The 11,975-nt window shown below is 47.4% G+C and overlaps 2 protein-coding genes across 2 annotated transcripts in view; one reads left to right on the forward strand and one right to left on the reverse strand.

Moving 5' to 3' along the window:
- The window catches only part of nup98 (nucleoporin 98 and 96 precursor), a 21,871-nt gene extending 17,222 nt beyond the window's left edge, over positions 1 to 4,649 (forward strand). The window contains exons 30-35 of the mRNA XM_037687756.1: positions 86 to 225; positions 299 to 520; positions 595 to 836; positions 936 to 1,090; positions 1,163 to 1,274; positions 4,293 to 4,649. Of these exons, the coding sequence (XP_037543684.1) occupies positions 86 to 225; positions 299 to 520; positions 595 to 836; positions 936 to 1,090; positions 1,163 to 1,274; positions 4,293 to 4,492 (1,071 nt within the window). The 3' untranslated portion in view covers positions 4,493 to 4,649. The remainder of the gene's footprint in view (positions 1 to 85; positions 226 to 298; positions 521 to 594; positions 837 to 935; positions 1,091 to 1,162; positions 1,275 to 4,292) is intronic.
- Positions 4,650 to 8,611: 3,962 nt separating this feature from the next.
- rnasekb (ribonuclease, RNase K b) lies at positions 8,612 to 11,941 on the reverse strand. The gene is made up of 3 exons (XM_037687754.1): positions 11,676 to 11,941; positions 10,983 to 11,065; positions 8,612 to 9,085 (listed from the first exon to the last, which is right to left on the reverse strand). The coding sequence occupies exons 1-3, from the start codon at positions 11,751 to 11,753 to the stop codon at positions 8,941 to 8,943; spliced, it is 306 nt and encodes a 101-aa protein (XP_037543682.1). The 5' UTR covers positions 11,754 to 11,941; the 3' UTR covers positions 8,612 to 8,940.
- Between the last annotated feature and the right edge of the window lie 34 nt (positions 11,942 to 11,975).

Below are 11,975 nucleotides of genomic sequence, written 5' to 3' on the forward strand. Positions count from 1 at the left end.
CCTCCTCCTCCTCCTCCTCCTCCTCCTCCTCCTCCTCCTCCTCCTCCTCCTGCTCCTCCTGACTGTCTCTGTTTGAGTCCTGCAGGGATCCACAGAGGCCGGGAGGTACGCCTGCGCCCCGCTGCCTCCGTACCTGGATGGGAAGCAGCCTGAGGAGGAGGAGGAGGAGTCCAGACGGCCGCTGTACGATCTGTGCTTCCACCTGCTGAAGCTCTACAGCGACAGGTAAACCGGGTCACCTGGGGGCGGGATCAGAACAAGGTAACCCAACAGAACCGGTCTCTGGTTCCTCCTGCAGACACTACAGCCTGCAGCAGCTGCTCGACCCGCTCACGGTCACCTGGCACCGCCTGGACCACCGCCTCAGCTGGCACCTGTGGGGGGTTCTGCAGGCGCTGCACTACGGCCACCTGAGCGCCTCGCGGCAGGGCCTGCTCCACGCCGGCTACGCCGCCCAGCTGGAGAGCGCCGGACTGTGGCACCGGGCCGTGTTCATCCTGCTGCACATCTCGGACCACAGGTACGCCGGCCCGGTTCTGCTGACGTTGGCTTCCAGCTGCCGTTGTGCTCAAAGAGTTTTTGTTTTGTCTTCAGCCAGCGGGAGCGGGCCGTCAGGGAGGTTCTGACCCGGCACTGCCCTCTACAGGAGACGGACGAGTCGGTCCGCAGGGAGCGCTTCCTGACCGAGCAGCTCATGGTGCCGCAGGGCTGGATCCACGAAGCCAAGGCCACCCGGGCCCAGAGAGACGGGGACCTGCACCGGCAGGCTCTCCACCTGTACCGGGCCGGACACTGGAACCGGTGCCACCGGCTGCTGATCCAGCATCTGGCCTCAGGTACGCTGGTCTGGTCAGGTGGGCTTTAACTGATGAGGAAAAAGTTCTGGTCCAAGCTGTGGTTCGGTCCCGGTCAGAACCTGTTTGCTCCTTTCGCAGCCTGCATCATCAACGACAACAACGACTACCTGCTGGACTTCCTGGAGGGGCTGGCAGTCCCTGAACGCTGCACCACCATCCTGGACTGGGACACGGCGGGTCGGGTCTACCTGGACTACATCCGGATCATCAAGTCTCTGCAGGTCATCCAGCAGGTACGTTCAGGAAGACTGTCCTGAACTCAAAGGTTCTGGTTCTGTGGATCTTTACAGTTGTGCTGCTTGTAGACGGAGGCTCCGGGTTACGAGCTGGAGCGTCTCTACAGCGACGTGACGTCGCTCTGCGGCCGGGTCGAGCTGCTGCCCTGCCGCTGCGCCAGAGACCGCCTCGCCCAATCAGGTGAGAGCCTCCGATTGGCTGAAACCTGCAGAGCGTCAGAACAGATCTGTGATCAGTTTGAAGAGTCAAGTGCTTTGATTGACAGCTGTGGTCACATGACTCATCGGAGGCGGGGTTAAAATATAAAATACATTTTATTAAACGCTGTGTAATTAGTCTGGGATTGAAATCAACATTTTATTTCAGGTTTGTTTCCAGATCGTTTTATTTTAATTAAGATTCAACAACAAATTTGCACTAAAATCATAAATGAACATAAATATTTAGTTTCCTGTTCAGTTCTTCTGATTTTACATCAAATACAAAGTCCTGTTTCTGAAGTGGATCAGAACCAAACAAACTAAAGTCGAACCACAACAAGAAGTTTGATTCCCTTGAATTTATTTATTTTTACCTGGAAGGTCCGTTTGAGATCTTCTCCTGGAGTTCTGGTCCCGGTGGCGTCACGGACTCTGAGATGAATTCAGTAAAAGATAAAACTCGTAAAAATTCCAAGAAGCTTGAATTCACCATGAAGGAAACCAACTGGGAGCAGATCAGACCAGTTTAATCTTTTGGACCGAGTCCTCGTCTTCACGTCTGAATTCATCTAAACCTGTTTTCACAAACTGAATCCACAGGAAGTTCTGAAGGAGCTTCATATTCAAGATGTTAATGACACGTCGTTGGTGAGGATCTCTTCAGACCTCTGACCCAGATGATCGTCACGGTCTGAGAACCTGGTCTGTCCTGCACTTTCACTTCTGAACTTCATGAAAACCGAACGTCCCCAGCTGGAGCCACTAGAAGAAACGTGGACTTTAACAAAACAGCATCCTCCAGAACCAGGACCGCGTTGTTCAAACCCAGTCCAGGTTCTTCTCTGACGGAGACACCCCCACCCCCCGACATGCTGTCTATGGCCAATGAAAAGATTCAGTCCACAAACGGCTTGGCCCAAGCTCCTCCCCCAGCATCTCTCTTGAACTCCCGCCCCCCGCTGACGTCTAACCTGTCGGCTCCGTCCCGTCCCTCAGTCCTTGATAAATCCAGTCTCTGCTCCCCATCGTCAGACATTGTCCACTCCTCTGTCCTCTGGTACGGTCTCGACCCCCCAGCTTCATTACTCTCCGTCCCCTCTCCTTTCTTTCCAAACCCAACTTCACTCGCGTTTATCAAACATCAGTTCTTATGAACAGTTTCAACAAACTGCTCTGATAAACATCACACATGATCTTCACCTTGTTGACTCTGGTCATCTGTCCTGGACCACAGCTGGACGAGGACTGGACCACAGCTGGACGAGGACTGGACCGCAGCTGGACGAGGACTGGACCACAGCTGGACCACAGCTGGACCACAGCTGGACGAGGACTGGACCACAGCTGGACGAGGACTGGACCACAGCTGGACCACAGCTGGACGACTACTGGAGGACAACCTGACCTCATGTCCTTAAATGAATTGTTAAAACTGAATAGTTTTCGTTTGATACTATTTCTATCTTAACATGTGATTCTTGACCTGCCATTGTGTATCTGTTCTTACCAAACCCAGCCGGTGGAAGCAGATGGTCCTCTTGTCCTGATCCTGGTTCTGCTAAAGGTTTCTTCCTCATGAGGGAGTTTTTCTTTCCACTGTCGCCTTCATGCTTGTTCAAGATGAGAGTTCAGTGATGGAGTTAAACTCAAAGCTGCTCCTCAGATAAATAATGTTCAATTATTATTTTATACATGAATGTTTCTGTTCAGTCCCTGAGACGATTCTGTTGTGACTTGGAGCTGAAGAAATAAACTGAACTGAACTGAATGAAATTGTCCATCCTCGTCCTCCTCGTCCTGTGTGTGTCCTCCGACACCATCTCTGTCCTCAACAGACTCACTTCCACCTGCAGGTCTGGTACGCTCCTCGACTGGATTAAATCTGGTCTTTCTGGCTGCACTTAGTTCATTAAACTTCAGTCTCCCCCTGCCTCTACTGGTGTACCACAAGGTCCTGTTCTTGGACCCCTCCTCTTCATTACCTTCGTCCTCCAGGTCACGTCTTGTGGACAGTGATGAAACAGAACTCCTTGTTGGTACAAAAAATCTGAACCGTTTCTCCTCCCACTCAACAACTCTTTGTATCCCCCTCGCCTCGGGTCACCCTGGGTGTCTTCCTCAACAGCTTCCTGTCCTTCACGTCCCGCATCACTGATGTCCCTCGGCCTGCTTACCTCCACCTTCGTAACATTAGCCTTCCACGTCCTTCACTCCACTGCCATCCTTGTCCACAGTCTTGTGGCGTCGCGGATCGATTTTTGTCACTTCACAACTACAGATGCTCGAGAACTCTGCAGCCGGCGTCATGACCCAAAGCCCCTCACCCTCGTCCTGCAGCAGCTTCACTGGCTCCATCCACCATCTTGTCCCTCTGGGACACCATGGTAAAATTAGGGCTGCACAGATTGCAGTTTTCTGCCCGATCACCGATTTAGTTTCACAATCAACACTGTCCGGTGATATAAAGTCACATCGCACCTTCAATTTTCCAATATTGTTTTATTGAAAAACATACTGTTGAACAATATCCTAGAACCAATACAGACTGGTTTTAACTGGTCATGAGGTAGTGCTCTGAAATTTAACAGAAGTTCAGACCATTGTTGTTAAAACTAAAAACATCTGTAAGATCCGCGTCTCTTAAAAGTATCAGCTGATTTCCCAAAATTAAGGAAATCTGGGCCGATTTATCGGAGCCCCTCTAGTTCTGCACAGTCCAACTCCTCCTGTTCGGCTGTGAGCTCGAGTTCCTCACGACTGGTCACATGACCCGTCACGACTCGTCCTGGTCCTGGAGGACCAGGACTGGACTCCTGCTCTAGACGTCAAAGATGGCCGACGTTTCTCTTCTTGGGTTTGTTTTGGTGACTGAGCAGCTTCGCTTCAGGTCAGCTGATAGAAACGAGTGTTTTCAGTCCGACAGGTAGGTTCGTTCCTGCTGACGCCTTGAGAACCTTCAGCACTAAGCCCCGCCCCCTGCTGCTCCTCTCTCCTGCAGAGATGGCGAAACGTGTGGCGAACATCCTGCGAGTCGTCCTGAGCCTGCAGCAGAGCGAGGCCGCCCCCGACCCGCTCAGCGTCCCGCTGGCCCAGCTGGCGCCTCACATCAGCCGCCTGCCCATGCCGGAGGACTACACGCTGGAGGAGCTGCGAGGCCTGACCCGGTCCTACCTGCGGCAGCTCGTCGTCAGCCAATGAGAGCGCAGAGAAGCCCCGAGGGTCTTCAGATTCTGGACTCCAGTCCTCCGAGGTTTTTAACCAAAGCTTCAGCTTCTTTAATCCAGAGTTTGTCTGATCTGTGAACACGATCCAGGTTTCAGTTAATCTGAGGAGCTGATGTCGACGTGTTGGACCGGCCCGCTTTCACATTAACTGGTCCCGAACTGAAGTCGACGTGTTGGACCGGTCCGCTTTCACATTAACTGGTCCCGAACTGAAGTCGACGTGTTGGACCGGTCCACTTTCACATTAACTGGTCCCGACATGAAGCTCAGGTTCTGACCGGAGATTTGAAGCTGATCCGTAAAACGACTTCCAGAACGCTTCAAACCTAAAAATATTTAATTTAAACCCAAAAACTTCACAGATTCCAAAATGATCCGTTCCATCAAGTCCTGCCCAGAACTGAGGAACTGGTTCCTGTTGGGCCAGAACTCTGGGTCCAGTTAGGGTCAGAACTTCCGTTTGATGAATCAAATGTTGATCGTCTGATCTGAGGAAGTCAAACGTGCTTCTGTCCAAGCTGCAGGCAGGAACCAAGAACCCACAGAACCTCTGGTTCTGGTTCTGGCTCCTGAAAACGACTCAAACTGGAACTGGACTTCCTGAAGGTGAGCGGGTCGGGTTTAGTTCTTGTTTTTATTGTGGATATGTGAATAGACGGGTCTGACCGGACTCGTGGATTAACGGAACACGACGGACAGAGATAGTTTCTATTTTTCTAGTTCTCGTTTGAAGCGCTGAAACGAGTGATGCGTTCAGGGAACATGGGGTTTTTCTGTATCAACGATTAAATCAGTTCATTGAAATTCTGACTTTGTTAAACGGCGACGCTTCTTGTTTACATGGATGTTGTGTTTTTTAATAAAGATGTGTAGAAATAAAGTTTTCTCTTGTTGGATCTTTAAGGTTTTATTTTCTGTAAACAAGTTTTTCTTAAACAACAACAACAACAACTCATTGACTTTAAGTTGGTTTGACTGCTGAAAATACTGTTGTTGTTTATTTTCTTTTAGAACTGTTAGCCTGAAATAAAAGTAAGAGTTCAATATATTTTAACTTTAAGGATCTTTAGTTAAACGTTTCTGTTTTGTTTGTTTTTAATGTGTAAAAGTTGTTTGTGGTTGTTTTTGAGGCGTTTGCTGTGACGCGTGTGGTTCTGTGAGGAGCCTGCAGACCACCTTCACATCCAGCAGCAGAAAACGAGACCTGGTTTGGGCTCGGACCTGCTCGGTCTGTGGACGGGTTTTCTTTGAACCCGCAGTAGAAACACTGGTTTCTAAAGTTTTGCGCCTGAACTGACCCAGTTAAACCAGCGAGCTGTGGGATGTTCTGCAAGAACCTGGTTCTGTTTGTGGTCTCGTTAAAGCCATCCGAACCCAGGGCGGTCCAGATGACACTGATGTTCTGAACCAGTGAACAGGAACGGTTTGACCCAGTTGGGGCGGGGCCTGCGGTCTGGCTCACGGTGAGTCCAGGGCAGAGCCAGGTGAGGCACCGACCAGTGTTCGAGGACGACGCCCTGCTGCTCTTAACAGGGGGGATGACGTCATGAACGTCCGTGTGCTAAACGTGTTCACACGTGACGACCCCTGCAGCCGCGGGACACGCCAGGAGGATTGCAGCACTGCACCCCGACCTCCCGGCACCATGTGTTCTGAGCATCAACCTACACACGTGCACAACACGTGCACAACACGTGCAAACAGTTTCAGGTGTTTGTAGCTGATGCTAAATATGTGAATCAGTTTTTGACGGTGTTTTAACAACGAGGTCTCGAGTCTGGATGAGCTCAGCCGGGCCGACTCCAAGCACCACCAGAAGTGACGAGCCGTCTTCATCTCATAAAGTTAACGGATTAAGATCTGAAGTTCATAGACCCGGAGCCAGGTGGATAACAACAGCTGCTGCCTCAGTAACTCCACCATGTGTGTAGGTCTGAAGAAGCTAAAAACTTCAAGAACATCAGCAGATGAAGTTTGGACCAAACTGTGTACGTATGTATGTACAGGCTCAATGGGATTTACCTGGAGAAATAAAGGTTGATTGATGTTGCTGCTGATCAGTTTCATGTTGCTGCTGATCAGTTTCATGTTGCTGCTGATCAGTTTCATGAGGAACATGGGGGTCAGTAGTCATTTTATTTTATATAAATACATAAACGATTACGTAACCTTGCAACTAACCATATGTTGTTTAACACAAAACTTAAACATTGACGTAACAAGAACATGTTGAGAAATTGTGCTCAAGTTTGTATAAACAATTTTTGTATAAATCTTAGAAACTGTCATTAATCGTCGTGTTTAAAACACATTAACACCAGAAACACGAAGGCAGCTGTGCATGAACTGAAGAAAGTTGAAAATGTTCAAATACTGCACATTTTTAACATTTCCGCTCTTTGTTGAACTCCTGACATGCAAATAAAACAGCTGTGGGAAATGTTTAAGCCAAGTTCTGATGTCCATTTTGACATCAACGTGTCTCCTCCTCCTCGTGATATTATTAGTGGTTGGAAAAAAGAAACCTTTCATCCAGTTTTCCTTATTTTAATTCCATTTAAAGCGTGTTGCTCACCAGGTTTATAAATGGAGCTGTGGCTGTAAAGACATTTCTACTTTAATGCACCTGAACACTCAGTTCAGTGCTAAGATGCCACTTCTCTCCAACATCCTCCTAACCATGCTGACGTCACCGGAGCTCCACCTCCTCCACCTGTGAGCTGCTCTGCGGAGGCACCGACTCTGAGGCAGGTGGAGACTCAGGGAGCTGAGCAGGGTACAAACAGAAAGGGGCGTGGACAAACACTCATACCATATTTGGAAATGCACTCCGGAAATGAAGGGGCCGCTATTTTCATGATCACTAGTATAAATAAATTGTATTTAAAAGCCATTTTAAATGTGTTTTTGTGAAATACTTGGGCCTTTGAAATGGTACATTCTTCTTTTTGTTTGTTTACAAAAGGTGTTCTTTAAATATTATGTACTTTTACTATTTTTGCTTTGTCTCAGCTGAACTGCAGCAGCTCAGCGTTACCAGGGAAACCAACAAACTACTGGAGTTGTAAATAAATCGTTTTGTAACTGTTGTTTGACAATTGGATAATCTTGTTTTTAAAAAATTAGGAATACAAGTAAAGTAAATTACTTACAATAACTTATGTGTAAATATATTTGTTTCATAGTTTTGAACAAACACTTGAGATGTTGCAGCTAAGTTTATGTTTTTACATGTTTTTATAGTTTTGTTTAAGATTTCAAAAGAAAAAACGAGGCTAACTTTTTTTAATAAAGCAAGTACAAACAGAAACACATTTTGTTTACAAACAAAAAGGCGTAACACAAACAACAAGGTTCAAGTACAAAAATGCAAAGTAAGCTAAAATACATGGTAGTACAAATAAGGCAAAAATAAAATCTAGGGTTTACATTTTATCATATAAAGGATCATATTCTTTATATTATATATATATATATTATATATATATATTATATATATATAATATATATATATATTATATTTTTTTTTTTGTGTGGGACACAACACAAATATGTAGACGTTCACTCCATGATGAAATCCAGATGTGCAGCCAAGGATCTTCTGTCAGAGGTGGATTAAATAATTCAGATTAAATTCATCCAGAGCCTAAATATGAATAAAAACTGCTCCGGCACCTTCGTCGTGTTCAAGCTGCTCGTCCAGGACGAGGACAGGACCCCCGTACGGGACGAGGACATGACCCCCGTACGGGACGAGGACAGGACCCCCGTACGGGACGAGGACAGGACCCCCGTTGAGTGGACGACGTGCTCGGCTTCAGCAGAGCTCAGGACGGAGGTTCTGATGATGGATTTCATGGAGCAGTCAGAACCTTTCTGGATTCTTCTGGATCACCAGCTGAGCTGCAGCTCCACACCATGACAGGACCTCCTCCGTGCCTTTAGATGGAGGCACTCTGATGGACCTGCTGGACCACCTCTGGTTCTGCCCAACAGCTGGTTTCTGATCGGTTCTTCTGATGTGAACCAACTTCAGCCTGAAGAAGACCTTCTGATTGTAAACATGAAGCGAAGCCTCGTTAGTTTTAATCACTTTATTGAAAACGATCAGACAGACTGGAACACATCTGGACCGGATCAGAACCACGGAGGACGTCTGAGAGGTCAGGTGTTCTTTCCTCCGCTCAGCCGACGACTTAATTTAAATCAAGACATGAACCTGACGTCTGGAATCAAACCAGGTCAAAGTTTGGGCTCAACAACAAACAAACAAACAAACACATTTCAATCCAAAATAAATAACTGCCTGACCACACCCCCTCTGAACGTGCGGCCAATCAGAGCTCAGATGGGACCGCGGGGTAAGGAGCGTGTTGGGTCGGGTCGTTGGGGTCAGAGGTCAGGCCGAGGCGCCGCCGCTCCTTATGTCACCATGTACTCCTGACGCTTGTTGAGCCGCACCTGGCAGAGCGAGATGGCGCCCACCGCCATGTAGACGGCGGCGGCGATGAAGCAGTTGATGCCCACCTGGTTGTAGAGGCTGTAGATCTTCCCGGGGGGGTTCTCGCTGTGGGACACGTCACAGACTCGTCACTGAGGTTACACTCATCATCAGCAGTTGTTCATGTTCATGTGATCTGGTTCATAAATAAATTCTTCCTTCTGGTAATTTAAGCTTCTTTCTGCATTTTCACCTGTTTTTTTCTAATTTGAGCCTTTTTTAGATGATTTATTAATTTTTGTGCTCATTTCTGCTTATTAAAACCTATTTCAGCAAATATGGTTATTTCTGTTTTCTTCTGCTCATTTCAGCTACAAACCGGATTCTAAAAAAGTTGGGACAAGTAGCAATAAGTGTCTGGAAAAAGGAAATTGAGCATATAACGAACAGCTGGAAGACCAATTAACACTAATTAGGTCAATTGACAACATGATTGGGTATAAAAAGAGCTTCTCAGAGTGTCAGTGTCTCTCAGAAGCCAAGATGGTAAGAGGATCACCAATTCCACCATTGTTGCACAGAAAGATAGTGCAGCAATACCAGAATGGTGTTACCCAGCGTAAAATAGCAAAGACTTTTAAGTTATCATCATCAACCGTGCATAACATCATCAAAAGATTCAGAGAATCTGGAACAATCGCTGTGCGTAAGGGTCAAGGCCGTAAAACTCTACTGGATGCTCGTGATCTCCGGGCCCTTAAACGTCACTGCACCTCAAACAGGAATGCCACTGTCAAGGAAATAACAGAATGGGCTCAGGAATACTTCCAGAAAGCATTGTCAGTGAACACAATCCACCGTGCCATCCGCCGTTGCCAGCTGAAACTCTACAGTGCAAAGAGGAAGCCATTTCTAAGCAAGCTCCACAAACTCAGACGTTTGCACTGGGCCAGGGGTCATTTAAAATGGAGTGTGGCAAAATGGAAGACTGTTCTGTGGTCAGATGAGTCACGATTTGAAGTTCTTTATGGAACACTGGGACGCCATGTCATCCGGACCAGAGAGGACAAGGATAGCCCAAGTTGTTATCAACGCTCCGTTCAGAAGCCTGCATCACTGATGGTATGGGGTTGCATGAGCGCTTGTGGCATGGGCAGCTTGCATGTCTGGAAAGGCACCATTAATGCAGAGAACTATGTTCAGGTTCTAGAACAACATGTGCTCCCATCTAGACGTCATCTCTTTCAGGGAAGACCCTGCATTTTTCAACACCATAATGCCAGACCACATTCTGCAGCAATCACAACATCATGGCTACGTAGGAGAAGGATCCAGGTACTGAAATGGCCAGCCTGCAGTCCAGATCTTTCACCTATAGACAACATTTGGCGCATCATAAAGAGGAAGGTGCCACAAAGAAGGCCCAAGACGATTGAACAGTTAGAGGCCTGTATTAGACATGAATGGGAGAGCATTCCTATTTCTAAACTGGAGAAACTGGTCTCCTCTGTCCCCAGACGTCTGTTGAGTGTTGGAAGAAGAAGGGGGGATGCCACACAGTGGGAAAAATGGACTTGTCCCAACTTTTTTGGGATTTGTTGACGCCATGAAATTTGGAAACAACAGATTTTTCCCTTAAAATGAAACATTCTCTCAGTTTGAACTTTTGATCTGTGATTTGTGTTCTATTCTGAATAAAATATTAGATGTTGGCACCTCCACATCATTGCATTCACTTTTTATTCACAATTTGTTTAGTGTCCCAACTTTTTTGGAATCCGGTTGTACATTTCTGCATGTTTTAGCTCATTTCAGCTACATTTCTACATGTTTTAGCTCATTTCAGCTGTTTGTCAGAAGGTTTTTCAGAAATAAGCGTTCATGTTTCAATTTCACAGGAAATGCAGTTTGTGTAGTTTTGTCTTCATAATAAAAGTTGTGAGTTATGAGATGGTTTTCAGGGTCAGACAGGGTTAGGGGTCCTGAACGGGCCTACACTGCGGTGAAATCTGGGGGGACTCACTCGCTCCGGATGTCCTCCTCGGTGAACGGGACGTCTTCAATCAGGACGGCTGACTTGGCGCTGAAGAAGATCCCCAACATGACCTGTAAGACACAAGCAGAGGGGTCAACGTGAGGGGTCAACGTGAGGGCCGAGGGGTCAACGCGAGGGCCGAGGGGTCAACGTGAGGGCCGAGGGGTCAACGCGAGGGGTCAGCGGGGCCGCTGAGCGTCTGGACCGGGCAGCATGGGTCTCACAGTTTAGTTTTGTTAAAACCAACAATGAGCAGGAACGCACTTCCTCCTCTGGAACATCACATGACAGTGACACATGAAGTCACATGACCCACCTACAGGAACCGTCTGTTTCCAACATGGTGGAATAAACGGTTAGAAATCAATGAAGCATCAGAAATCACTCCACAGTCACTGAATGACAGAAACTGATACATACGATCGATCAGTCAGGATTTAGTCACCTCTAATCGTTATCCTGACCCGTTTACAGGTTCAACACCAGCCAGTGTTTAGGCTCCGTCTATTTACTGACGACCTATTGGATTTAAACGACAGTCTTGTTAAAATGTTTTTATTTTATCAGCTTAGCTTCAGCTGATTAAAGAAACTCCCATCATTTACTATAAACAACAACGTTAAGCTCCAACTCAACGGAGCCCTCCGTCCAGGAAATAGCCTGTTCCCGTCGCTGTCTTACCAGCATGATGACCCCCCAGATGCTGATCACCATCCCGCAGGCGGCCATCTTCGGCCCGCAGAACAGAAGCGACGGCATGTCCGAGCTCACCGGTAAGAAAAGATGATGTTTGTTCGTTTAGTTTTCTAAACAACTCAAACACGACCCATCAACCGACCGAACACCGCAGTCAGCTGATCCCGGCCGCTCGGCTTTTCTTCTTCTTCTTCTAGTATTGTTTTATGGCGGTTGGCAGACCAACTGTAAGGTGCATTACCGCCACCTACTGAGCTGGAGTGTGGGCAGAAGATATACAGGAGA

This window comes from Nematolebias whitei, chromosome 14 (genome assembly GCF_014905685.2).
Source record: "Nematolebias whitei isolate Nwh7 chromosome 14, NemWhi1, whole genome shotgun sequence".
In the NCBI taxonomy this organism is placed as follows: Eukaryota; Metazoa; Chordata; class Actinopteri; order Cyprinodontiformes; family Rivulidae; genus Nematolebias; species Nematolebias whitei.